The sequence below is a fragment of the Channa argus genome, chromosome 8 (genome assembly GCF_033026475.1).
Source record: "Channa argus isolate prfri chromosome 8, Channa argus male v1.0, whole genome shotgun sequence".
Classification (NCBI taxonomy): domain Eukaryota; kingdom Metazoa; phylum Chordata; class Actinopteri; order Anabantiformes; family Channidae; genus Channa; species Channa argus.
The window spans coordinates 22876416-22903806 of NC_090204.1; the positions used below are offsets into that span (position 1 = coordinate 22876416).

The window sequence follows — 27391 nt, forward strand, 5'->3', positions numbered from 1 at the left end:
TGCTGAACATCTGCAGCCTGTAATTATGGTTTGGACCGAGAGAGAGTGTGTTAGTGTGTCCTTATGTATGTGGGCAACTTTCAGTTTAATAACATCAGAGTGAGGACATGTCTGGTCCTCACACCTTCAGATGTGTGGTCGAGGGTCCTGACCTGGTTTCAGGGATCAGGATAGATTAGGTACAGTTTTAGGTGACACATTAATGTTGTAACAGTTAAGGTAGGTGTGTGTGTGTGTGTGTGTCCTCACAGCTGTAGAAGGACCAACGTGTGTTTCAGTTACAGGAAGGCATTAACCAGCTTCTTCCTCTTGGATTTCCTGTGATGTGATTCATTATTTCCCCGCTGGAAAAGGAATGTGGGGGCTTAAAGCAAAAGTGCTCCACGCTGAAACATTTCACTTTCGGTCAGTGATTGTTTCCTTGTGAACAGTCAGCGAATTGTTTGAAAGGAGCTTGTTTTTCTGCATAAAATGTGGCCTGATCTCCATCTGAGTTACTGCTGCAGACAAACACAACGTGCAGAAGCTGACATCCAGCACACACACAGAAGCTCTTGTGTCTCTAACACACATGGGAATAGGAAGTGAACCCTAGGACTAAAGCTCCTGTATCTGTGGATCAGTCCTGCACAACCTCACAGAACCGTTTCATATTCTCAGGGCGTCTGGTGTCAGCGTCTCTGAGCTCCCTCCACAGCTTCTCTGCTGGACGGTGTTTCCACGTTCACATTTTACACCATACGTACGGCTGCATCTTTTCCACAAACAATTCCACCTTTAGTTTCATCTGTCCTCAAATCATTTTCCCAGTATGTTTTTGAATGTGTCGTCCTCGTCTCCGTATTCCAATCACCCCGAGAGGTGCAGCTCTGCTCCTCTGTGTCAAAGGTGGAAGTGGTGAGCAAGGTGGCGCACGAGAAGGAGAGGAGGACGCTGCATTTAAAACCCTATGCAAAGATGAGCTCTCTCCTCCATTTTGAGGTGTTATATAACACGTGGAGGACATGCAAAGCCCAGCACTCGCTTCTCAAACTGTGAATCTCCACATGGACACGTTGACATCACACCCTGATTGATTCACTGATGATAAAACCCTGATTAGTTCTCTAAGTCTGTCACTAGATTCCGTTTGGTTGCACAGAGGCAAAAAAAGAGAGGATTCACTCCCTGATTCCTCCTGAAGGTAACCGTCTCGTAGACGAGCTGAGTGTGTGAAGTTAATCTGCAGCTTCAGTTTTCACTACAAACATCAGCTCAGACTCTGGTGTCACCAAACACAACGAGAACACAAGATATTTTTTGTCCTCACATATGGTAGCACTTACTAAACCACCCCGACTGGTTGAACACATCAAAAACTACTTTTATGTATTTTGGGGATGTTTTGTGCAGAAAATATTCATTGCTTTATTACATTTGTCAGTGAGCGTGTGGAGACAAAGAGAGAGAGGAGATTCATTTTAAACCGTGATTTTTTTTATATGAAGAATCAGAACAGTCTAATCTTTCAGGATCAAAGTGACATTTCATACATGTTACACAACTTCTGCGAGGCAGAGAACACATGCGACTCATTACTGTGACAGTCACGGACGGATTGGGAGACGTCCTTCAACCTGAGCGCGCACATACATCGTTTGTCCTCAGACTGTCTGAACACCTGTAGAAGTGAACGAGCGCCTCCACAGCACCAACACGGCAGTTGAGGCTTTCGTTAAATCGCTGGATTCTGACGGTTGCGTTGAAGAAAATCTCGTCACGTCTTCGTGGTCACAATAACAACCACAGGAAGTTCTGCCCTGTGGAACCGTCCTCTGCTCCGCTGATGACCTCCTGACCACCTCCCTGCAAACTACAGAGCCTAAAACTGTTACATGTCAACTAATCACATGTCTCTGTTGGTCATTTGCTGTTGCTGCCACAATATTTTACAAGACGACCATTTCACTTTGGTTTCAACCATTTGGTGGTTATTTTTCTCTCTTAGGGGCAGTGGAGGTTGTCTATTGGATTCCTGACTCCTTCTGTCACATGTCAAAATGTCCTTGAGAAAGACACTGACCTTAGCGTGTGTGTGTGTGTGTGAATGGGTGAGTGAGAAGCAGTAAAAAGTGCTTTAGATAACAATAAGGTTGAAAAGTGCTGTGTAAGTAAAGAACATTTATCCATTATCTTAACCACTTGTCCTGTTCAGGGTCGTGGCATGCTGGAGCCTTTCCCAGCCGTCACTGGACGAGAGGAGGAGTCCACCCTGGACAGACTGTCATTCTTTCTCAGGGCCATCATAGAGACACCAATTAGCCTCTATGTCTTTGGACTGTCGCAGTAAACCCACGCGAGCACAGGGAGAACATGCAATACAGAAAGGCATCAGCCGGCCAGGGATTTGAACTGGGGACCTTCTAGCTGTGAGGCAGCAGTGCTGTCCACTCCCCCACCGTGCATTTACCAGTCTACTTTAAGTGTATCTGTCAGCTCCAGCCCTGGGTCCTGAACTTTTGGTCGTGTGGGGTCGGATCAGTTTCCACAGAAGCTGCCGGGTTACAATTTGTCTTTAACAGAAGCTTCTCCGTTAATGTCCCAGTCTCCACACTCACCTCATCTTCCATGTTTGTTTTTACCGGCTGTGAGGAGCTAATACTGAACGATGGCAATGTGAAGAGAAGAACTTTGATCTGGGCATTTGAGACCATGCAGCATCATTCCTGAGCTGGATTCAAACCCGGGACACGTGCCTTAACCACTCATCCATCTGACCATTCTGACAGCAGTGACAGATCAGATGGGAGGCAGATCCACGACCACATATGGCAGTGGGTCATATCTGATGTGAAGAAAAAGAAGCCAGTACTACACACAATTATCATGAATACACAGAAACAGAAATCAAATCTGAGAATGTCCATCACAGTGAATGTTTGAGAAAGATGGTAAATTTAAAGGTTAATGAACATGTTGTGTCTGAAATGATCCAAGAGCCGTGAGTCTAAAAAAAAAAACATAAATAATTTCATAACTGTGGATGTTGTTTTGTCAGATCAGAAAAAGAAAAAACATCCTCTTGATATGTTCAGGATCAGTTTGTTCGTTGACGCCATGTCCTCGTGATGTCAACCGAAAATATGACCTGGTCACAGTCACGTTCCTGATGCACTTGTTGCAGTTGCCTCGACCACTGGTCCACAACAACGCACCAAAAAACCCTCCTGTCCTGGACGTCCCACTGCAGAGGGGCACTGGGGGCCATGAGGTGGCGGGTGGTGTAGGTGGGGGTGTGGAGGCCTCTTAGCATTCAGCGGAGTGCTCATTAGACATGCAAAGCTGCGGTGCTGGAGCTGCAGGGCTGAATGAGTCGCCTTTGTCCTGTAATTGGAGATGGTTCTGTGGGAGCCACAAAGAGAGCAGGGCCTCCTCACCATCCTCAGCCCCTACTCCTCTCTGATTCATCCTGTCCCCCTCCCCACCCTGTTGTGTAACTTGTTGCATAAACTTCAAGATCCACTAATGTTCAGCACATAGAAAAGTAAAGTTAGGGTCTAAAACCGTCAACCATCATCAGTTTCTTTGGTCCAGTGTTACAAATCACAGATAGATGTTCAAGTGTGTTGGTCGTCATGGCAACAGAAATAACTGCTCAACCGTTTTCAGTTTATCGGGAGGATGAAGCTTCCAGAGAATTATCCAGAACTAGTTTGACTAGTTTTAGAGATGAGAGAAGGATGAAGAACATGGATGAAAACCCCGCACCACCCTCAGCGTGTCTCAGGAGACAAAATAAAGGACAGAGAGAAGTGTCCTCACTGGATTCCTTGTCTCCTGAGGAGAAGGAGGGCTGAGTTCCTCAAACTAATTTACAGATCTACAGATTGTAGACGTGCCTTGAGGTGGAGATTCTGGGGAGAAGAAGTGCGGTCCAAAGGTATCTGGTCACCACAGAGAAGATGTGTTTAAAGGAGAACACAAATTCACATGATCTTAATGAAATAGTTTTAAGACTGAATGCTGCTTCCTTCCCTGGTGATGCTCTTAACTTTCTCTTTTAACTGCAGTAGGTTACTGACTGGGCGGTTGCAGAAATATAAAGCGCCAAGTATCAGAAATAATCTCAAGGCGCTTTCAGACGTAAGAATCCCAACAAATCTCCCCTGAGCGGCACTAAGGCCGAGAAGCAGTGGAGAGGAAGAATCTAATGGAAGAAACCTCCAAGAGAACCGGGCCCAGCATGGCCGGCCGTCTGCCGCCATTCGTTGGTTTGAGTGCAGAAAGAAAAGGAGAGCAAGACCAAATCGCGTGTTGCTCTTGGGAAGTTGTGTTGCTTGGCAGCACGTTTACATTGCCATAAATCCTCAGTCCCTCTGGTTGTCTTTTCTTTGCCTCGGTGGTTTTTGTTTCCTTCACATAAATGTAGTGTTACACTAAGGAGTTCTGCAACAGACCTGATCTGCGACTCTGTGTAAAGTTAGGCCTGCTGAAACCCTCTGACCTTTGACCTCTGGAGAAAAATGTCAAGTTTAGCCTCAGATCACTGAGAATGAATGAGCTCGTCACGTCTCGTTTCCCTTCTCTGTTGTTTCTTCCTCTCTCTGTCAGGCTTAGTGTAAAGGTGGAACCGAATGAGACAAGACAGGAAACAAGAATACGGCTGGGAGAATGAGGGAAAACTAAACGGAAGCTAAGGTGAGACTACGAAACTGAAAGGGCTAATCTTAAATACATTAACAAAGGGTTTACATGAGCTAGGGAACAAACAAGAGCTGAAGTAATAAATCTATTGAAAGTGAAGAAAACCAAAAGAACAAGCATTAGGCAGAGATATAAAAAAAACTATGGAAGCTAAACAGGGGGTGTTCGGCAGGAAAACCTATGAAAGAATTGCAAACCAACTCAGCAGCGACTAATCTAAATGTGCATGTGCCCGACCAGAGCAGGTCAGGAACAAGTGTAAACAGGGAATCGAAAAATGTGTACAAAGAGTCTCAGAACAGGTACAAAATCCCCAAACTAAGTCAGGGTATAAACTCATGACCTAAATGTGCACAACAACAGAGCAGATCAGGAACAGGGGAAAACGCAATAAACCAAAACTCAGACCAAATGTGAACAGGTAACTGAGTTCAAAGACAAGAGTCTGGGGGAAGGATGGATGTTCCATCAGGGAAAAACTGCAAGGATCTGTCAGGAAACTGTGGGGTGAGCTGGGTTAAGTAGAACGGGGACAGGTATAAACAATCAGGATTAATGAGGTGAGTAAAGTGACTGAAAAGACTATAAAGAGGAAGCGGGGGCTGAGGGACCACAAAATAAAAGCCAGTAAAAAAGGAAGTACGGCTGGGAAAAACAGGCTGAGAGAGGAAATAAAAGTGAGAGTTAGTGACAGGGAGCGAGCGCAGTGCAGAGATTAATGGGAAGAGAGAAAGAGGCAGAGAAAGAGAGAGAGAGGGAGGGAACGTCCAGGTGTGAGAGCCGACAGAGGGTAGCGTGAGGGAGAAGGCCGAAAGGTGAAGGTGAGCAGAGTCTGTTGTCCGGCCATGACGCCCTCTTCTGTTTTCTAAACAGGTAAATTGATCTTTACCTCAGCTCCATGATCTGTGACATGTGACTCCCTCTAATTAAACATCCTGCAAAATGTAGTGATGGAGTGTGGAGACAAAGCCGTTGCACTGCAGCCACAGTTAACCCCAGACAACTAACTGTCCTACGTCGGCTTCTGTTACCCCTCCTGGACATACGGACCCAGAGGAGTGGGCTTTACCCTTGAAGTGAGGAAACAGATAAACAGGAAAGCTCTGCCACCACAATCAAAGACTAACCAGAGGCTTCAGTCCAGAACTGAGAACTGGACACGTCAGCTTCATTGATCTAGTCCCTAGTCCAGATCTGAAACATCTAGATAATCAATTACCGAGTCAGAGAGAATATTGATGTACAGAAATGTTCATTTGAAAAATCTGCAGTAGGTAACTACTGAGCGGAAACGACAGCTCATCTTGTTTAGTCTGAACACACTGACGAGTCCTCACAGTGAAGGTCAGATCAGATCAACCCGTTTAATCCTGCTTCTGTCTGACAATCACGGGACCACACAGCAGAAAAACTGTTGGTGCAGCACTAATATCTGGACTGCAAAGGTCTGGTCCCCTTCTACCTTCAGTCTACGACGCAGAACTACCGGAGCAGGAGGATGATAGCACCCGAGCCTGTTGACATGCAGACCCTTGCTGACCCTTTAATCAAACGATCAGACCTTAGAGTGAATCCTGAAGGGAACCTGAGGTTGGTGAAAAGTAAACATGATCACAGTCCTTTCGTTCCTTGTCCCGCTGCAGCTGCTCTCCCTCACAACTGGACTCTACAGGACATCTCCTGCTGCAGAGCAGACGCTCTGAGTAAAATGCTGGATTCACTAAAGTCCAGTAGACAGAGGTGACGTGTCGCCATCTCTGTTTCAGACAGAGCAGGCTTCTGGGTTCAACACAGGTTGAAGGATGACATGACCCCAGGTTGAGGCCTGATCCAGTTCCTTTGGAACTAGGTTTGTGTGTTTACATGATCACAGAGTCCAGATCAGGTCCATGGTTCAGACCTGGATCTGGATCTGAGGGGAAACAGTTAACAGAGACAGAGCTGATTGTCTGGATGACTGGAGCCGAACAAACCCTGAACCTCAGCAACAAAAGACCACAATCCTGCTCTCCCTCACCCCCTTCCCACCATCACCTCCCCCTTTACGTCCCCCGCCAAAAAGAGGAAAGGAGTTCATTATGTAACCCACCAAACATCCCAGTTAGCTGGTTCCCAGTTAGTGAACGGGGTGGAAGGGGGGGTCACGTGGTCCACTGAGGCTTGTTTACCACAACAAGGGGCGAACAAGAGAGACTGTGAAGAGAGAGAGAGTCAGAGTTTCCCACCGACTCATTCACAACCCGAAGCGTCTCACAGGCTGAGCGCTGACCGGCATCACCAAGGTAACAGCTGAGAGGGGAAGGGTGTGTTTTTTCTATTTGCAAAATCTTTATTTACAGCGTTGTACCAAATAAAATGTGACCACAAAACTTTCAGAAAATGACGTTTTTTCTAAGAAACACAAAGTTGACCACGCTGTGTATGTGTTCATACACAGTCTGATTCATCTAGTCAGTAACATGCCCCCCCCCACCCCTCCCCCACCCCGTGCACGTAATGTTGCAAAGTTCTTTTGGATTTCTTGTTTTACTGACTGCTGCGGGAAAACAACACCTTGGAATAAACAGAAATTTTTCAGAAAAGTTTTCACACAACAGTGTTTGTTTATTTGTTTATTTATGTTTTTTGTTTATGTTTATTTGTTTAATTTTCCCAAAAAACTGTAAGTTGGACAGAGCATCAGAGTAAGTTCCCTACCAGACATGTTGCAGAGTTTTTACTGAAAGCAAATGAAACATGTGAAGGTCAGCTCTGCCTTTTGTGAAGGGGGGGTGGGGTGGGGGGGTCCATTGTCCAATCTCCATGCTCAGTGTCTGCTCAGCTCAGTGTGTGGTCTGCTGCAGAGTCGTGGTTCAGTTTTCTGTCCTGCGCAGGTTGCAGCTTCAAACACAGACCTCAGGGGGATTTTAGGGACACTGTCTCTGCCGCTGTAGCGGGTCCTAGTATCCTCTGATCCACATGGCCCCCCACAGAGACCATACAGGCTTTGATTAGTGCTGGGCCTCCTGCATCCACCCTCTGACCCAAAACATTTATTGGTAATGCAAAAGTTCTATGTGCACATTATTTACAACAACCTAATCTAATTGTAAACCTATGATCCTCTAAATTGAAGACATGTATATAAATATATACACTGATCAGGAATATCGTTATGACCAATGCAAGTTAACGGCCACCTCTTTTTATGAGGCACTGCAGATACGAGACCACTACCCACTTTGACTCAAACAATAAACTCATAACAGAGTTATCTCCTTTCTGACAGTTTTCATCTACAAACTGTCAGAAAGGATAACCTTGTAAAAAATAAAATAAAAAAATAATAAATATATATATATATATATATATATATATATATATATATATATATATATATATATATATATATATATATATATATATATATAATTTTCTTTTTAATTTATTTTTTAATCTTTATTGCATCTAAGTGTCACTGGAGTTTGGCGAAACAATGAGGAGAACGTAGCGCGGCTCTAGCTGTCGCAAACTATAAACATTTTACGGCAAGCCGTATTCCGCTCAGCGCACTGAGGCTACACGTGAATGTAGGAAAACAGACAATTTCAGACTGCTGGAGTGTTTTTATGAGGATTTCTCTGGTTACAGCAGAGCAGCAGCGACAGCCAGACTCTGTGCGGACACTGTCGGCGGCAGGATGCTGTATCTGATCGGCTTGGGGCTTGGAGACGCCGCGGACATCACGGTGAAAGGTTTGCAGGCGGTGAAGAGCTGCTCCAGAGTTTACCTGGAGGCCTACACATCCATTCTGACCGTGGGCAAGGAGGCTCTTGTAAGTCCTGAACAAACCCCCCAAACCAGCCACTTCAATGAGTTTTTTTCCTTATTAAATCGAGGATTAAGGACGTGCTATAAATGTACTGCGGTAATAAAGTGACCGGATCAAAAACCGGATTTCTCACTTTTTACTGTGAAAAAAAATCATCAATTTATTTCCTGTTGACCCTTTTATTTATTGGATGATAATTATTGATGATTAATGTGGAAACATCAGGTTTGTCGCAGCTGATTTGACCACTGTACGTAGTGACCGATGCATGATCTCGTATTTAGAAATGCAGGAGAATCTTTTTGGTTTTGTTGGTGAGGTTGTTTTTTTTTCTTTGGAACAGAAAGCAGCTGTATCAAGGCAGATAAAGTTAACCAATGAGCATTTGTTAGTGCACTAGAATCAGATTTTACAATCTGTAACAGCAAAGTCACTAAATCTTCAGATAAATGGAGATAATATTAGATAAGTGAAAGTTCACATCCGGGTTCAAACGTGTGTTCAAGAGTCGGACTGTAGCTGAAAACAAGTGTGTAGACAGACAGTGTTCAGTTGTTCCCTGAGGAGGTTCTCAGTACAGCTTTTGTGTGACCCCCCCCTTCTCAAACCTGCCCAGTATTTACACCAGAACATCCAGAACAATCGTCCACCCATTAAAGATACATTTAGTGACCTCTCAGTTTGAATTTTAAGACCAACTTTATTAAAAACAGTTTTCATTTATTTGCGTAGGATTAAAAAAAAAAATGTACTCGCACGTTTTTGGAGCCGTTTAACATGGTCCTGGTCACTGCTTAGGAAATCTTTTACGTTCAGTATTCTGATTAATGTGGTGTTAGTACTGATCAGCTCAGGGTCAAGCTGCAGCGAGGCGGTAAAGCACGTTCCAGACTGCAGAACAGGCTAAATACACAATTTCAAACTACAAACCAATGTACACAGTTAACTCACACCATTAAGTCAGGTTTGAGATTCACATTGGAATATTTTTAATCATAGCAGAATTGTGTGTGTGTGTGTTTATATGCCCTGGCAAGATAAAGTTTGGAAACACCTCCACATTTTTTTTTACAAATAAATCACAAACGCCACAACAATTCTTTTCAAGCATATTTGAGCACAGAATAATGGTCCAATTAAATTAGCATGTTTAACTGTCTGTGAAATCTGTGGCATTTCACTGGTGAGTGTTTTGCAGATATTCAGGTGTGACTTCCTCCCAGTCCTTCTGCAGGACTTGCCAAAGATCTTCTGTGCTGGTTGGGCAGTGTTCCCGAGCTCTTAGGTCTTAGGTCTTAGCATTTGGGCCACTTCCAGTGTTCTGATTGGATCCATTTGCAGCATGTGTATGGGGACTGTAGTGGGAACCTTTGAAAGAAATCTTCAGTTTTCCAGCTATATCATGAATAGAAATGAACTTATTTTAAGTTTAATATGTTTTAACACCTGGAAGTTAAATACGTGATCAGTTTAAGAGCATACTCACTTGAACTCCTGGAAAAACAGATCAGTAAAAGGCCACAGATTTGTCGGGAAATGAGTGCTGAAAGTTAGAACATGCAAATTTAATTTGACCATTGTTTTCGTGCTCAAACATGATAAAAATATTCATATTGTCCTGATTCCCAAAATTTACAAAGATTTTATTGCATGTTGACGAGTTTCCAAGCTTTTTCTTGATTTTGTGTGTAATGACTTTAGCAGTGTGTTAACCACCAGCTTCATGTTAATAACTTTAGCAGTACGTTAGCACATTTAGCAGCCACCCCACTGTATCAACCATGTACTAGTTATATTAGCTGCAAGTTAACGGTTGTGTCCTCAGGAGGAGTTCTATGGAAAGCAGCTGATCCTGGCAGACAGAGATCTGGTTGAACAGGGGGCTGATGAGATCCTGAAGGACGCCGATGTGAGTGACGTGGCGTTCCTGGTGGTGGGCGACCCATTCGGGTGAGTCCCGGTGTCACCAGCGTATCAGACGTGTACCAGCTCGTACTGATCCCACAGATCTGAGGTCTGCTGTGTCAGCTCGTGGATTGTTGTGGAGATGTTTGATGTGACCACAGAGTCTGTGTGTTTGTGCAGCTCTGCTTTCATTTCTGAACATTTCTCCCCAAAACCACGGGATTCCTCCACAAGTTAATAACAGGCTGCAGCTCGCTGCCTTGAGCTTTTGTTCGTGTGAACGCTGGCTCTTCCAGTTTACACGAAAACAGCTGCTGCTTTTTGGTCCTTCTACAGAGTAAAACTGGTGATCAGTGTTTTCATCACACAGTGGCTTAACTCGGCCTCTGTACGTCACATTGCGATTTAGTATCTACACAAACTGGACACACGTTCTGTGATCATCGCTGACTTCAGCAAACCCCAGTTTACATTCAGACTAACTCAGACTGCCGCCTGGTAAATCGGTTTTATGGCACAGTCTTTTCTCCTTTTTATCCCCTTTATTTTTTAAGATTATCGGTTCGATTGTAATTATTCAACTTTTTGTTTCTCAAGTGTTACATTATTTCTGTTTGCTGCTTCCTGTCATGTGATTAAATCAGCTATAAATCACTTTGCACTAAACTGAACCAAAGCTTCTGCACATAAAGACTAATTTCCCTTTATTTAAGATAAAGAAGCATCATGCACTTAAAGTATAATCTACTATTTAAGATTCAAGACCTTTAACAATCACCAGAAACATGAAATGTTGGATTCAAAATAGGTTCTTATTTTACACTACTCTCAAAAACTTAGGGATATTTGACTTTCGGATGGAATGTATGAAAAAAGTCAAACGTTCCTGCTACATTGATATTATATCATTAAAGTAGGGCATTTAAGTAGAAGCATGTAGTGGCAATTTCTTCATCAGTGGTGGGTAGATCCCAACAAGGAAGGTCAACATCTCAATAACTTGTCAATTGTCAGGTGTCGTCTTGGTCTCATGATGTCACAACGTGACAATTTTAAATTGCCCTCGAACTAGAACATCTAGTGGTCGATGTCTGATCCATGAATCACGTTGTGAGTTTTGCAGTTAATCACCTTGTTACAGAACAGCATGTTATGCAATAAGCACTGAAACACTGAACAGGTGAAGGTCAAGGTGAAGTTCACCTGTAAAGGTTCAAGTGCATTTTAGGTGAAATCACTAACCTTTTGTGAGGAGCGTATATACATTATTTGGGAGGTGTTTCAGACACCATCAGTGTAAAACCAGAGGACCCCCCCCCCCCCTCTCTTTATGTTTGTATGCTTCAATTTAAGGAAGTATCATAGTGTTATTCTTTATAACTCAGATGTTTGTGTGCACAGTGATGCACTGAGTGAATTGATATCGTGTTCGTGTTCCATCTTGAATGTTATGTGTTTGTTTTTATCACATTGCTAATGTCATCTCTAACCCTCTGCAGTGCAACGACCCACAGCGACCTGGTCCTCAGAGCAGTGAATGCTGGGATACCGTATAAAGTTATCCACAACGCGTCTATCATGAACGCAGTGGGCTGCTGCGGTCTGCAGGTACGATGCATTTCAATCTGATATGAGTCAGACAAATGGAAAAAACAGTTTATCCTGTGATATAATGATCACAGTGTTTGTTCATATCACACTGATCAAAATCAAACACTTAGGACAGTAAGACAGACATAAGATACAGATTATTTATTGATCCCTAAAGAGGAATTTGTGTTTCTTCTCCGGTTTCAGTTGATAAAATTAATGAACCTGAACCCCCACCCCCCCAATTTTGTCCCATCTGCTGCAGCTTCTGATGAGACTCATTAAACTGATGATGTTGTGGGAACAGTGAACACACCACGTTAGTGCCACCTCATCAATAACTGACCTGTCAGAGCGGCCAATCACAGAGCAGGACCCAGCTGACCTCATTAGCATTTGTGCCACACAGCTTCTCCTCTGGGGGCCGTTATTATGCTAATGATGGGCGGAGATATGTCAATGAGCTTAGTCTTCCCTCCACTGGGAGTCAGTCCATCAGCCCCTGCTGGCTGATGTGTGTGGTGGTTTCTGGGGGGTTGTGCACTTTTAAAAATGAAATTTAAACAAACATCCAACCCTGATTTATTTATATATTTATTTTTTATTTACACAATCATTAAGAAAACATATCTAAAATGTTACTGCACAAAGAATGAACTGTGTGTGTGTGTGTCTGTGTGTGTGTTTGTGTCAGCTGTACAATTTTGGGGAGACGGTGTCTGTGGTGTTTTGGACAGAGACATGGAGACCGGAGAGTTTCTATGATAAAATCTGTAAGAACAGAAAAGCTGGACTGCACACACTCTGTCTGTTGGGTGAGAAACACACACACACATTTTAACGACTCAGCATGTATGTATTTATCTGCTTTGTAGTAACTTGGTTTGACAGCAGTAATCAGATTACCTCCTATTTGGAATCGTGTGTTTACATGACCAGCTAAACAGGTAGACGCACTCATTTTTCATTCCTCCTCTGTCTGACTGTGGCCTATTACAGCTACTGCACAGACTCCCAAAGGACCCCCCCCCCACCCACCCCTTGAACTAACAGTCCTGAGGGGCAGGAGAAGCTGCTGGTGACTCTTTGTGTAACGAGTGTCTCAGCTGCTCTGGTCTGGTGTTAATATTCATGAGAAGAAAATACGAGCCCACCCATCGTCTCTGCAGTGAGACGATTCCGTTCACATGACTTTAATGCCTGATTCCTGCTCTAGCATTGACCTTCTCTATCACTTCCTCGCAGTTAATCACCCGAGAGAATTGTTTCTATGAAATATCAGCTTTTTGTGAGATTTGATATTACTAATTTCATTGTTTTAACTTTATAGTTTACTCACATGTTAATTTAAATCTAATTTATTAAGATTCTTTTCTTTGTTTTCGTCCACAGATATCAAAGTCAAAGAGCAGAGCGTCGAGAACATGATGAGGTAAGAACCAGATCCAGGTCCAGAACCACATCAGATCCAGGTCCAGGTCGGTCTGATGATGTCCCACTGATATGTAAGGTAAAGCTCAGTGAGTGTGTGCGGGGGCAGCAGGTGGAACTAAGAAGATCCATATTTTACCATTAATCCTGAGTTCAGTCTGACAGGCAGGGCCACGTCCTTCCTCCATCCCTTAACTCTGATTGGCTGAAAATGGCTAAAAACTAAATATCTGAATCAAGTTAAAGGCCCTGCAAAGGTAGTTTGATAATAATAATTTTAGGAGGCCGAGAAAGGTGAACATATCTAGCTGGTTTGTCATCTCAATAAATATGTAAGTATTAATATATAGTCATAAATAAAAAAACATTTGATTTATACTATATTGTTTTATTAATGATTCTGAAAAGTACCTGTAGTTATAAAATAGTCAACTGAAAGTATAAAACTAGTCAAGATTTTTTCTTTATTTATTTTAATCTGTGGTTCAAATCCCCACAATCACCATCACGTCTGAAGTAAGCAAGCTGCACGAGCACGAGATCTGATTGTTACAGCGTTAGTAAAAGAGTGAATCGTGCGGCATTTGAAGTGACTAACATTGCGAGTTCTGGCGACGGGAAAAGTGATGGAGATGCTTCAGCACAGTCTAAGCTTCTGTTCACCGTGATAATCCTCATAACTGAAGTCGTGGCTTTTGGCACCAAAGTAACTTTTTTTTTGGTCAAACCTTGGATTCGTTAGTGCTTCCATCCATTGATAACACAACACAAGGAAAAAAAAAGTTTGTAAATATTTCTTAAATCTTTTTAATTTATTTATTATGTGATTTCAGGGGCAAGAAGATCTATGAGCCTCCTCGCTTCATGACCGTTGCTCAGGCTGCAGATCAGCTGATTCAAATCATCCAGAGGAGGAGGGAGGAGGGGGAGGAGCTGGGTGAGTCACAGCTAAATAGGGTTGTTTTTGGTCGATTTAATATTTTGATTAATTTATTAAGCTCTTGTTTATTTTCCTATTGAGCTCTCGTATATTTCAATATTTTATCCAATAATTGTAACAAACAAATGACAAAGTCTGCACTGCAGGACTTTATTCCCCAAACAAAATGTAGAGCAGTCTTAACTGGTGATCTGTGTTTACGGATTAATATAAAGTCTCTCCACAATATAATTAAAGCAACAGCGTTTTCCATTCAACTTATAGGATTGTGGTGCAATCTACATTTAGTAATTCGACAGCAAAATAAATCGAATTAAATATGAACTGCTCCCTACAGTCACATGACCACAGGTGAGCTCAAACTGGAAAATACTGTTTGGAAAGTGACATCATCACTTTGTCTGTAATTAAACAAATAAGATGTTTTGGAAGTGAGCGATGGTTGAAATTTAAGGGTCTGGTCCAAAATATTGGATGATATTTGCTTAAAGAACTGCACAATGTTGCAGGATCAAGGTCCAATATTTGAGAAGTGGGTGCTGAGAAATTTCACTTTCAGATTTAACTAATCTTCCAGAAACTAGTTTTAAACTTACATTTACAGGATAAAAAAGTCACGAAAGTTTGCAGATATAATTGGTATTATCAAATTACATTTCACAAGGGAATAAAACACACTTTTAATAAAAGGGTAAATATTGCACATTTTTGAAAAGTAGAACAACGCTGACTCAAACAAGACATGAAAAATTTAATATTAAAGAACATTTTACCTACTAAAACAAAACAAAAAAAAATACATTCTGAATGGAATTTAGTTTGACTCAAAAGAAAACTACTAAATGCCACAGTATAGTGCAGAATTCTGTCAATACGCGGTGTATTGATTTATTTGTCGATTTAAACTCGCATCATTTGAGCCTCATTACCATCACGTGACGGACTCTACACTTAAAACTGCCATGTTTATAAATGAATCAGTAATCTTCCGTATTCTTGGGTTTTTGTGAGTTGGTTGATAAAGTTAAAAAAGAAAAAGTTAATTAACTACTGTAATTCAGTGGGTAAAGGCAGTCGTCCACAGACCACAGGGTGAGTGGTTCGATCCCCTGGCTAGTGTCCCTGGGCAAGACACTGAACCCCTAACAGCCCATTCCCCTCCCCAGCTGTGCAGTGCTGGTCCAAGCCCGGTAGAAATTGGGGAGGGTTGCGTCAGGAAGGGCATCCGGCGTAAAAAAAAACAAAAAACAATGATCCGCTGTGGCGAACCTGAACTCACGGGATAAACCGAAAGGAAGGAGGAAAAAAAAAGTTGATAATTAACTTTACATTTGCAGCCAGATAACATTTTTCAGGAGCAACTGATCCAAATACTGAAGGCCCTGGTTTTGGAATATAATCTTTAATGGCATCAGTATGTGCAACACTGGTTGACTTGAAAAAAAGAAACTAAACAGTGATTTATTTAAATGTACTTGTATTATTTCATTAAAAGAAATGTAACAAATTTTTAAAAATTCCTTTGCAGAATGTTTGCAAAAGTAATTTTTTTGGAAAATTAATAGAGCGATTTCAAGATCAAATTTACGAGGCAAAGGTCATATTTTAGCTAAAATCTGTAATGTTTAACAGTAAAAGGAAAAAAATAATTTGATCAACACTTAATTTTTGGGTAAATTGTTTGAAATTAGAGATTAGTTCATTATTGTTCGTCATACAGAGGCTGCAGGATGTTAAAGTTGAAGAGTTGGTCATTATTTAAACTTTTAAAAAATGTGAGAATCTCTTTACAGGCCATTATTTACTCTGAAGTTTTGGTAAATACAGATGTGATGTATGAATTTACAGGGAGACATCATGTTAACACAGAAATGCTGCTATAATGAGCACTGTACCTCCTCCCTCCCTCCCCAGGTATGACGGAGGACACAGTGTGTGTGGGTGTGGCCCGACTCGGTGCAGACGACCAGGTGATTCGCACGGCGACGTTACGTCAGCTAGTGTCATGTGACCTTGGTGCCCCGCTCCATTCACTGGTTGTTGCCGGTCAACTCCACCCCCTGGAGGTGGACTTACTGCGCCTGAACGCGGAACCAAATGCACTGCAACACCTGTCCATGATTGACAGCTCCACCTATATCTCCTAACATTCGTGTTTGTCTGAACACGCGAGGAGCCTCAGTCACAGGATACAATCCCAGGACCATGGATCTCACCCACAAAAACCTGATCCTTAAAACCAGGTTTGCACCTTTAGACCAACATCTGAAGTAATGAGGATCCAATGTGAGACCAAAATGTCTCACATTGCAAGTCTAAAACTGACATAGGTCCTTCAAAGACAAAACAAGCAGACGCAGAGAAGAGGCTCCTGGAGACTGTAGTTTATCAACAGAATAATTATAAAAACATTTGATATTCTTACTGATAAAGACAAAATAAAAATCACATGATCAACTGATCCAGTTACAGAAAGTCTGATGTTTGCATCTTAAATTGATTTCTCTCATACAGACGATGACTAAAGCCACAAGTTTCAGAAAACCTGATGATACGGCCCTGAACTTGAAAAACTGTCTGATGTGATGTCGATAAATCTATAGCTCAATAATCAATGACCACCTCAGAAAAACATTTTACAGTGGAAATAAAAACAGTTTGGTCACGTTTGGCACATTTAAAAACAGTGACATCATGGACCAATCAGCTGGTCCCAGGAGTGATATCACAGATGGGTGGGGCTCAGATTGTCTCTGACAAAAGGCACTTACCCAGACTGCTTTGCTCCGGGTGGGGTCACTACCTGTTGACAGGTCAGGTAAAAAAACAAACCAAAAAAAAAAGCAGGTGGGGGAGGGGCTGTTTGAGTTCATCAGGTTCTTATCTAGCACCGCTCACCCCAGTCCTGGTCTGAGTATCTGTGGGGAGGGGGTGGGGGAAAAGGGTCACCTGCAGCAGCAGCTTTAACGCGATTGGTCCCAGATGTTCAGGTGGGGAGGGGCTTCTACATGGCCGCTGTGTCGATCTGAACGTAGAGCTGCCGCACACCGGCCTGTGGAGAGTAGTACAGCTTTTAATACTGCAGCTAACTAACAACTTTCTCCCACTTCCATATTGCTGCCAGCACTAATGTGGATATGACATCTGCTACTACGGCAACAACAAAACCAACATAATATCTGCAGTTAAATCTACTGAACTAGTACTATTACAGAAAATAGTGCAACTAGCCAACATCATGAATAAAGCTTTAACCAACACTACAAAAATAATACACCTAATACAATTACTACCACTATAAGGTACCTGTGTGAAGATGTGGTGTGTTCAGGTATCCAGTGATTCCCATTCATTTGTCATTGACTGCAACAAGGTTTTTTTTTCTACATTTAAAACTGCTAAAACCTTGGAGGTACATCTAGCATTTTGATCTGCACAGCTGCTCTCTCTCTCTCTCTAAACACGTAATTTGTTAGCACAAGTTCCTTCTATGGAAAGCAAAGCTAATGTTAGAATTCAGCTGGGTTGTGAGGTTAATACACTACATAGCTACTAATCAATGTGGACTGACTGTACATGAGGATAGTATTAATTGTAAGGCTGGAAATATTTTCCCAAACTCAAAATGGCTCATCGTAAGGAATCAACAGATCTTAGCCTTTAGTTAATATTAATGTTATGTTTGTTGCTGAAGCTGTAGCAGTAAGAGAGGGTCAGGAGGAGATAGTTGTTATGAAGAGCGAGATGTGGGAGAGCAAGCTAGTGCAGAAGCAGCAGGTCACGTTATTCATATTTCATTATGATGTAGGAAAGCGTGTGTGCGTGCCCCTCAACCCCGCTGGGTACCTGTGTGAAGATGCTGTGTGTCTGGCTGAGGATCCAGCGGGCGTCTGCATCAGGTGCAACCAGCAGCTTTAATGTCCCAATGTAAACGTCAGTGCACAGAGTCCAAAAGTGAGGTTCCTGCAGGTTGTACACGCCCTGCAGCTGCTGCACCTGAACGCGTCCCAACACAGAAGATGCAGATCAGCTTCAGGTGCTGTCGAAAGCTTAAGGGTTTGTGAGGTGGAGTCGTGGTTTAGTACTTACCCTTTGGTAACACTCGGGCAGGGCGTGATCCAGTGAGGGGGGGGTTCTCTGCATCAGGATCCCAGTGGACTCTTTCAGTAATGGCACCACGCTGAGGATTAGAGGTCAGGGGTCACATGGGGAGCATAAAATACTGCTACTAGCATAAACTACTACTACCACCACTACTATCATCACCACTGTAAATACTACTCACACACACACTGATCTCTGTGAAGAATCTATAGATTTGACTGTAATTTGGTCTGAAACTAGCAGTTTCGTTCCTGGTACAGAATCTGTAGATTTTGACTGGAGTTCTGCACCCTTTGAACTGTGAGCGCAGCAGTTTGCAGCTGCAGTAACCTGATGCCTGTGGTTGTGTGAAGGCCTCTCGCTGACCACAGCTCCACTCTGCTGACGCTTTAAATCTGCAGCTGCATTCTCTTCCAGCCTATCAAACCACATCAGCACACATCTACTCCATTTATCACTGTGGCTTCTGGGAAACCTGACCGCTGCATTTACATCCAGAAGACCAGACTGGACCCCAGGACTCCATCCAGGTCCATACCGGTGGTTTGGCATGTTGGAGCCTTAACTACTAATTGCACATACTTTACATCAGTGGAAACCATTTTCCAAAGTACCCGTCAGGTTTGAGAATGATTTCCTTCCTCTCAGGCAGAATTTGGGTTCAGGTCAGTCATATGGAACGTAACTTAGCTGAAACTGGGACAATTTGTCACAGACTGTTTGGTAAACACTTGTTTTTAATTAAGTGTAACATCACTATCGTGTGGTGACGCTAATGAGTCCAGAGACAGTTCAGAGGCAACTGTGGCTCAGGAGGTAGAGCAGTTGTCCACCAATCCCAGGGTAGTTGGCTTGATTCCTCCGGTCACATGTCAAAGTGTTCCCTGAGCAAGACACTGAACCCCAACTTAGTTGTTACTGGTCAGTGCAGGCCCCCCCCCATCACTGTGTGTTTGTACGATTGTGAGCGCAAATAGGTAAATGAGAAGCAGTGTAAAGCCATTTCTGTGGTCCTCAGACAGTGAGATCCTGCACTCTACAGAAATGTAAAAAGCAGCTCATGTCTCCTTCTGGTTCCCATTATCTTTTTTTTCCCCCCTTCTTCATTTTTACTGAAAGGTTCTAGGATTCCATTAAATGGTTTCTATTTATCCGATGGATTATGGGAGTCCGAAGAGGTTCTAGAGTTATTTCTAAGGTTCAATACATACGTCCTCCTGAATCACTTTCTAGTGGTCCATTAAGAGGTTCTAAAGTCTCCTACAACCTATGCAATAAGTAAGCTACTAAAAAGGTTCTAGGGATTGTTGTGGATGTTCCTAAGTTCTAGTTCTTAAGTTAAAGTTCTAGTTCTAGTTTTCAGGGTCTTTTATGATTATAGCAGCACCTATGAATGAAAATATGGGTTCTAATGTTAACATAGCATAGGTCAAGAAAAAAGCTCCTGTTCTTTGTGGAGACTTTAGTAGGTATGAAAAGGCTCTACACATATGAAAAGAGATTATAGCGACGGAAGAGGTTCTGGAGATTAAAGGGGGGACTCTTGGGTCATAATAGTAGTAGTTACCATTAGAGTCTTTGAGTTGGAGGCACAGCTATGTTTGATGTGCAGTAACAAACATCAGAAATCATGGAGAAGCTCTGATAATAAGAACCACAGTCCACAAACAGGAAGTGACCTAATCTAGGTTCGTCTTCCTGTTCTGGCTTCACTCGTGCTACACATGCATTGGTTTTTCTGTTGCTGTTAGGACACGGACATAATGCAGTTCCCTAACCATCTTTACTGCTTCTACAAGTTAGGGTTAAGTTGGTCTGACACTAACCGGAACCCTCACACCGCATCTTAATCTTTAGCTCTTCACCAACCTTTAGAACCTTCAAAACATTTTAAAGAAGCACAAAAACAAAGGAACTCTTTGTCTGTCAGGTGTTGTTTTGTAGAGTTAGCACTCAGGTTGTGGTACTGATAGAAGCATCCATCAGGCAGCTGTAGTTTACAGTGGGTAAAGCTTTAGTCCCTGTCATTATCCAAAGAGACCAACTGATTCATGGATGGCTGAGGTAAAGGACACCCACAGCAAACAGGCCCACTCCACCACCACCAACCCTTCCACAAACACAGGCAGTCATTCTGCATGGTCACAGCTAACCACAGGGCGGTGGCGGCGTGTTGAAGACCCCACCACCCAAACCCTCAGTCAGTCTGTTCTGGGCTGTAATCAGAGCTGTCAATCGACAGGGTGGAGCTGGATAATGTTAAAGGTAAGTCCCACCACAGCAGGGACGCCTTGATCCAATTTTCTGGTCCAGATCTGAGTCTGTTAACACGGAGCATTTGCTGATGTCAGATCAGTGTCAGATCTAATGCACTAACTGTAGAATAAATCAGTCTTTGGCCAAGTGAAACATAAGCTGTTGCCTACTGAATCTGACGGCGTTTTTCCAGCGGATACTTGATCTATATTCTGGAGCGTCAGGTACTGCTAGGATCTGAATAAAAGAATAACTGACACGACGGGATCGTTTAGAGCGAAGCTGCATCTCTACTCTGTTCAACACTGCGTCGTATTTCTCTTCACTGAAGGCAAAAGTCCCACCACATGGTTTTTATGGCTCCATCATTCCAGCAGATGTAAATCATGCAGGACCACACTGCACCTAATAAAGTGGAGCCTTCCTAACTGTCTCCTCAGTCTGACAACATGGTTTTCGGTCCTCAACGTCATCCGTCTAACGAGGAGGTTGAACCAAACAGCAGCAGAGGACAAAGTGTGTGTGTGTGCTACCTGACTCCGATGAGGATGGCGATGAGCATGGAGCAGATGGGATCAGCGATCATCAGGTTGTATTTCTGCATCAGCAGAGCAGAGATGATCACACCAATGCTGCCAAGAGTGTCAGCGATGATGTGCAGGAGGACGCCTACAACACAAATACACTTTATTAAATATGCCTGTAAAATCTGATGCAACCAATGTGATCTGAAAACATAGTTATGGTTTTATGCATGTTTGTCCATTTGAGTGATCCAGGCAGGATCTGAAGTAATGACACTGGAACGACACCTAATGCTGGTAATCTTATCATTCAGTGAGGACATTTTCTAAAGCAGCTAGAAAACTCCCCAGCTGTCACACAGGGAAGAGAGAAAGGCTTTTACTGCCCTCTGTGTGTGAGCGCCCCCTGCTGGAAGGTTCTGTATTTTTGTTTTTTTAACTTTATCATCCAGTGGAGCTGAAATAAAACTAAAGTGTGGAAACAAGTATCAGAATCTATAGAGTCACTTAAAGATCAGTTTTAGGATGTGATCTGACAACAGCTGAACAAAGTCCAGTGTTTTTTTGGATCATTGTCTTGCTGCACACAATGTTTCTGTCAATTTCCATCATGAGTTCTATCATCAACAAAGATCAGTGAGCCTGTCACAGAAGCAGCCATGCCGACCTAACTGTGACCTTACCCCCACCTGGGTTAACGGATCAGTTCGTATGGTTTGAATCTGGTCAGAACCTTTACTCCTCTTGGTCTCATCAAACTATAAAAGCTGCTGCCGATGTTACTGACATTTTGGGGTTTTTCCTCACAGCTCTCACATGTTTCTGTCATTGTCTGTTGTTGTTGCCGACCTTTTCTGTCAATGTTACTTGATACACCAATGTTTGTTTGTTTTTTTACCCTTCTTTCAGATTCAAAATGCCTGATTTTCCCATACACAATCCTGTGGTTTTTATGTTTTTTCATATTTTTAAACAACAAATCCAGTCTTCACAGGTAACACCCAGGGCTAAAAACAAGAGTAGTCATTTAGAACCATTTATAGATCCATCCGTCAATTATCTTGACCACTTATCCTATTCAAGGTCACAGGGGGTCTGGAGCCTATCCCAGCTGTCACTGGGCAAGAGGCAGCCTACACCCTAAATAGTTCTCCAGTGACAGGGTCACACAGACAGACAACCATTCACACTCACCTTTACACTTTTAAAGTCACCGGCAATTTAAAGTCACCAATTTGGACTGTCGGAGAAAACCCACCCAAGCACAGGGAGAACATGCAAACTCCACACAGAAAGGTCACAGCCAGCCAGTGGATTCGATCCCGGGGACCTTCCAGCTGTGAGGGCCACAGCACTAACCACTCCACCACTGAGCCATTTATAGATCTTAAACTCTTCCTTAAATTCTGAACAGCAACAACTAAATATTTACTCTTGCTATCGCCATACTTTTGGAGGCACTGCATATGTATTCATCTTTAACAAAACAACCTTTTATTTCCCATCAATGATTAATTCATTTTCTGCACATTGATTTTGTTTTTGTGTCTTTGTGTCTTTCATCTGAATAAAATTTGAACTTAATCTCATGTTTTCTTCACAAATCCCATCTTAAATGGTGCTAAATGCAACTGAGGTATTGCATCTTTGTAAACAAAGTGGAGAGTGCAGTGATGATATTTCGTGTCATGAGTCCGTTGTAGGTGAGATATAAGGTGCTGTTCTCACCCTGCAGGATCTGTTTACTGGCTCCTTTCCCCGGCGTGTGCTGCAGTTCATCTGCAACACAAACCAGATACAACAGAACACTCAGCGTGGACAACAACATTTATCCACTGCTTCTACATTTACAAAGTGTAGTGTGAAAGATTAGAAGTATTTCAATAAATGAACATGGTTCCAACAGATTAATACAAACAGGTTGACCAGCGTCACCTGGACACTGAACCTGACGTGATGTGTTAGATCCTCACCGTGATAGTGTGGTTCCTCATGACTGTGTCCATGTCCTTCGTGACTGTGTCCATGTCCTTCGTGACTGTGTCCATGTCCATCGTGACTGTGTCCATGTCCTCCGTGACTGTGTCCATGACCATCGTTTCCATGCCATTCTTCGTGTTTGCTTTGATGTCCGTGGCTCAGACTGCCGTTAAACAGAGAGTGGCTGTGGCCGTGACCTGAGAAAACACATGGACAGGAAGTTAGAGAACCTACATTCTACTGAAGTGAAGTTCCACACAAGTGCAGGAGAATAAAGCTGCATTAAATACCCCACTGCTAAAGGTTCTGCAGTAATGTGTCACAAGTTGCAATCACACAACATACAGTACACACAATCTATGAGATCTATATGTGAAAGATTTAACACATTTCACTGCTGTGATGCCTGAAGGGACAAGCTGAAAGCCGTTGAATTAATCACAAGCTTTGTTTGCCATCATTTCGTTTAACTAATTTAGAATAGACTTGTTTATTCATGTTATCAAGTAATTTTACTTTACCTTTAGAAAGAAATTTAAGTACTTGTAGTAGAGTATTTGTTAGCTAAATGCCTGTACTTTTACTTGAGTTTGTGTACTTCCACCACCTCAGCTGCTCGGTCTAATTCTACAAAGGGAAGTTCCACTAAATCAGAGTCTGCGTGTTCTGCAGGACTTGCCTCCCTCTCCATGTGAGTGTCCATGGCCTCCATGCTGGAACACAAAGATCCCGACTAGGTTCACCAGGAGACCACCAATAGAGACAGGAAGTAGGCGCTCGTGGTGAACGTCAGGGGGCTCCAGGGCCCTCTGTCAGTGAGAAAGAGAGAGACTTTGTATTTTGTACAGACAGACAGGAACAGAGACTAATGTGTAAAGACAGCTTGAGTCACCTCAACTCCTTCAGAGAAGATGAAGAATGCTGTGAAGATGAGGAAGAGTCCGTTGACAAAGCCAGCTAACACCTCAGCTCTGACATAACTGAAACAGAAACAACAATGGGCTGAAACAGACTGTGATTCTGCAGGAACCAGCACAGATCCAGAGCTGATGAACACCATCTCACCCATAGGAGAAGCTGTCGTTGGATCTCCACCTGGAGATGACGGAGGCTGCCAGACCTGCCAGCAGGGCGGTGCAGTCAAAGAACATGTGAAAGGAGTCTGAGATCAAACCTAAACTGAAGACACATGAAAACCACAGTAAAGGAAGGAGAATGGAACAACAGGAAAACAATGTTTTTACGTTAGTCGAGTGATTCAGTTTAGTTTTCTTTAGCCGTTCTTTAAGTAAATTACGGCCCAACTCGTGCCAAACACATCTCTCGTCTCACTGTGATTTTTTTTCCAGTCATTAGATCAGCTCAGCTTCACACTACTGCAAATATCTTTGAATTCATGAAACAACTGAAATTCTGAAACGCACGCAAAAAAAAAAGAAAACAATGGTTCTTCAGAGGAAATGACATTAGTTTTGTATCAGGAACTAAAAATATAGTGACAGCTTTGTTAATAGATGCAGAGGACTTTTACTAATTAACAAAAGGTAACACTGCTGTCCTCTAACACCGCACCCTATCAACCTGGAGACACGCACGTGGATCCTAATGCTACGTGATAACCACAGGGATTTAAATAACTCAAAGAAAAGCGGCTTCCCTCTACATTCGTTTGGTCAGGGTGAGTGGGTCTGAAGGTTTTAATGTTCGGGACAACATTGTGACACGAGGAGCTGGAGCTAACAGCGTGACGAAGGACCATATCCTTTGTCATCCCATATGATATTCGTCATCTTAGCCTATTGGTGTAGGATTGATGACAACTGATAAAAACCTCACAGTTAAATAGCTGAAACGGTGAAGGTTCACCGTCATTTCTAAAGCAAAAATGATAAAACAATCAGTTGCTTAAATTAAAAAAAAAATATATATATCCAGTTAAAAACTAACATTGCCGTGGAAAAGAAAGCAGTTCAGTGAATATGGTTTCTTCTCAGGAGATTTTCAAATGTCCTCTCAGGGGCAGTAAATCCAGGTCTGCCAGGCTGTGGGTGAGTCGTTCTTACAAGCTGCAGGTTGAACACCTGAGATAAAGTCTTCACTAGTTGTTCAGAAAGTCACTGACTGTGTTGACATGCGCTTTAGTAACCAGGTCCCTCAGAGAAATCACCTTTCATGGGTGATTGGGGAACTGAGATTTCACCAAAAAAAGCAGAACAGTGGTCGCTGCTGCAGAAGAGTAAAGTGATTTCTCTTCCACCCCTGATTCACTTTGGAAGCCTGGCTACTCTTCTGAGACAGAAAACCCTTCTTCCCAACTTTGCTCTTATCTGTGTTCCTATCACTGCACACCAGCACAGAGGTCAGTGCTGCTACCTCACAGCTAGAAGGTCCTCAGTTCCAATCCTGGCTGGCTGTGGACTCTCTTTGTGGAGTTTGAATGTTCTCCCCGTGCTTGTGTGAGTTTCCTCCGGCTGCTCTGGTTTCGTTTCACAGTCCAAAGACATGGATGTGAGGTTAATTAGCGATCCTAATTTTCCCGTAGGTGTATACATGAGTGTGAATGGTTGTCTGTCTGTGTATGCCTCTCTGTGTTGGTCCTGATATATACTGGAGACCTGTCCAGGGTGGACCCCTCCTCTCACCCAATGACAGCTGGGATACTCTCCAGCCACAATGACCCTGAACAGGATAAGCAGTTAAAATAAAGGATGGATGGAGGAGTTAAAAAAAAGCAAATTATAATGTTTTATGTAATAAAAGACCAAATTTGAAGAACTTCTTTTGTCAGTGGAGCAATCGAGGGCCAGCGAGGCCCATGAATCAAATTGTTAAGTCTGAGACAATTCTGAAAATACCTTCAGAATGAGAATAAATGTTTATGTCGGCTCAAGTGACTAAACATCAGAAATACTGCAGCTGATTTTAACCATGTTATGTACTGAGAGCTGCTTCATCTCAAATAAAGCATTAGCAAGTATTAGTTCATTAGATTCTATTTTAACTAAATCTGGAAAAAAATGACAGAAGAAGGCGACAGAACAAGACAGAAAAAGCCCAAAGCTGATGATCTTTGACTTTCTATCACAACTGAATAAACAGCTGAAATACACTAAGCGTCCCCTCCCCTTGAAGCCCCCATACAGACACATCTGGAGACCCCCAGCTGGTCCTGCTTATATTTCTCTGATAAACTGATGATGAACCTCAGCTCAGATCCCAATTTGACCAGTTTTACTAGTGTCTAACTGCGCTAGACTCAGTCACAAACTGGGGGTTTTACCGATCACGACGCTGCCTCTAACACATACGTGGCACATCCTGAAGACGCACACCGTCTGATGCTAAAACCGCTAGCCTACCTGTTACTCCAGATTCCGTACGACAGCTCCACGAAGGCGAAGGAGAGGTTGAGACAGAGGAAGAAGAACAAGTTTCTGGAGGTTTTATCTGCGAGGATCGACCTGGAAACACAGAAAGCAGCGAGAAAACCTGCATCACGGTCTGAACAGCAGCCAGAAACCCGAGAAAAACCCGGGTTCATAAGCGCTGACAGGCACCGCCACACACACAAACACACAGTCAGAAACACGTTTCTACAGCTGACAGGCGAAGAAAATGTCAACTTAATTCACACTGAGCTCAGTGTGGAAGTGTTGGAGCAGCTTAGCCGCTTAGCCTCAGGCTAGCAGCTTCCCGCTACAGTCAGCTGTTAGCTCAGTTAGCCGCTCAGTTAAGTCAGCAGCGGGGTTTACCTGAACCACCCGGAGATCTTCAACAGCAGGTTAAACTTGGCCGGTTTGTACTCATCGTCTTTAATAGATAAAGGTAACATTTTAATACCTGGACACAAACACACACTCACACACACACACTCACGGACTACTTTAGCTACGGTATGCTATCTGTCAACTTCCGGTCCGTTCAGATTTCACAATAAAGGCGTTCAAAAGCTCAACTCGAACTACACCTGGTTTAAGTACTCAAGTACTGCACTTAAGTACTAATACCACACTGTACAAATACTTCATTCTTCTTCAACTAAAGTTTCTGTTTTGATATATTTAATATATAGGTAAAATGGAACTATATGATGAGATATTTATAGATGTGTGATGTCACATCTGTGCCTATGTATGTTTCCATTTATTGTATTTATTGTTTTAATGC

The 27391-nt window shown here is 42.8% G+C and overlaps 2 protein-coding genes across 2 annotated transcripts; one reads left to right on the forward strand and one right to left on the reverse strand.

Moving 5' to 3' along the window:
* The first annotated feature begins 8205 nt into the window (after positions 1 to 8205).
* On the forward strand, positions 8206 to 16821 carry dph5 (diphthamide biosynthesis 5). Its single transcript, XM_067512537.1, has 7 exons — positions 8206 to 8497; positions 10320 to 10444; positions 11899 to 12007; positions 12684 to 12804; positions 13382 to 13421; positions 14254 to 14357; positions 16275 to 16821. Exons 1-7 carry the CDS (start codon positions 8363 to 8365, stop codon positions 16505 to 16507), a joined length of 867 nt encoding a protein of 288 aa, XP_067368638.1. The 5' UTR covers positions 8206 to 8362; the 3' UTR covers positions 16508 to 16821.
* On the reverse strand, positions 16730 to 27141 carry slc30a7 (solute carrier family 30 member 7). The gene is made up of 11 exons (XM_067512536.1): positions 26977 to 27141; positions 26584 to 26685; positions 24290 to 24403; positions 24117 to 24204; positions 23904 to 24033; positions 23218 to 23421; positions 22973 to 23023; positions 21254 to 21389; positions 18450 to 18540; positions 18207 to 18356; positions 16730 to 17412 (listed from the first exon to the last, which is right to left on the reverse strand). The coding sequence occupies exons 1-11, from the start codon at positions 27054 to 27056 to the stop codon at positions 17365 to 17367; spliced, it is 1194 nt and encodes a 397-aa protein (XP_067368637.1). The 5' UTR covers positions 27057 to 27141; the 3' UTR covers positions 16730 to 17364.
* Positions 27142 to 27391: the final 250 nt, after the last annotated feature.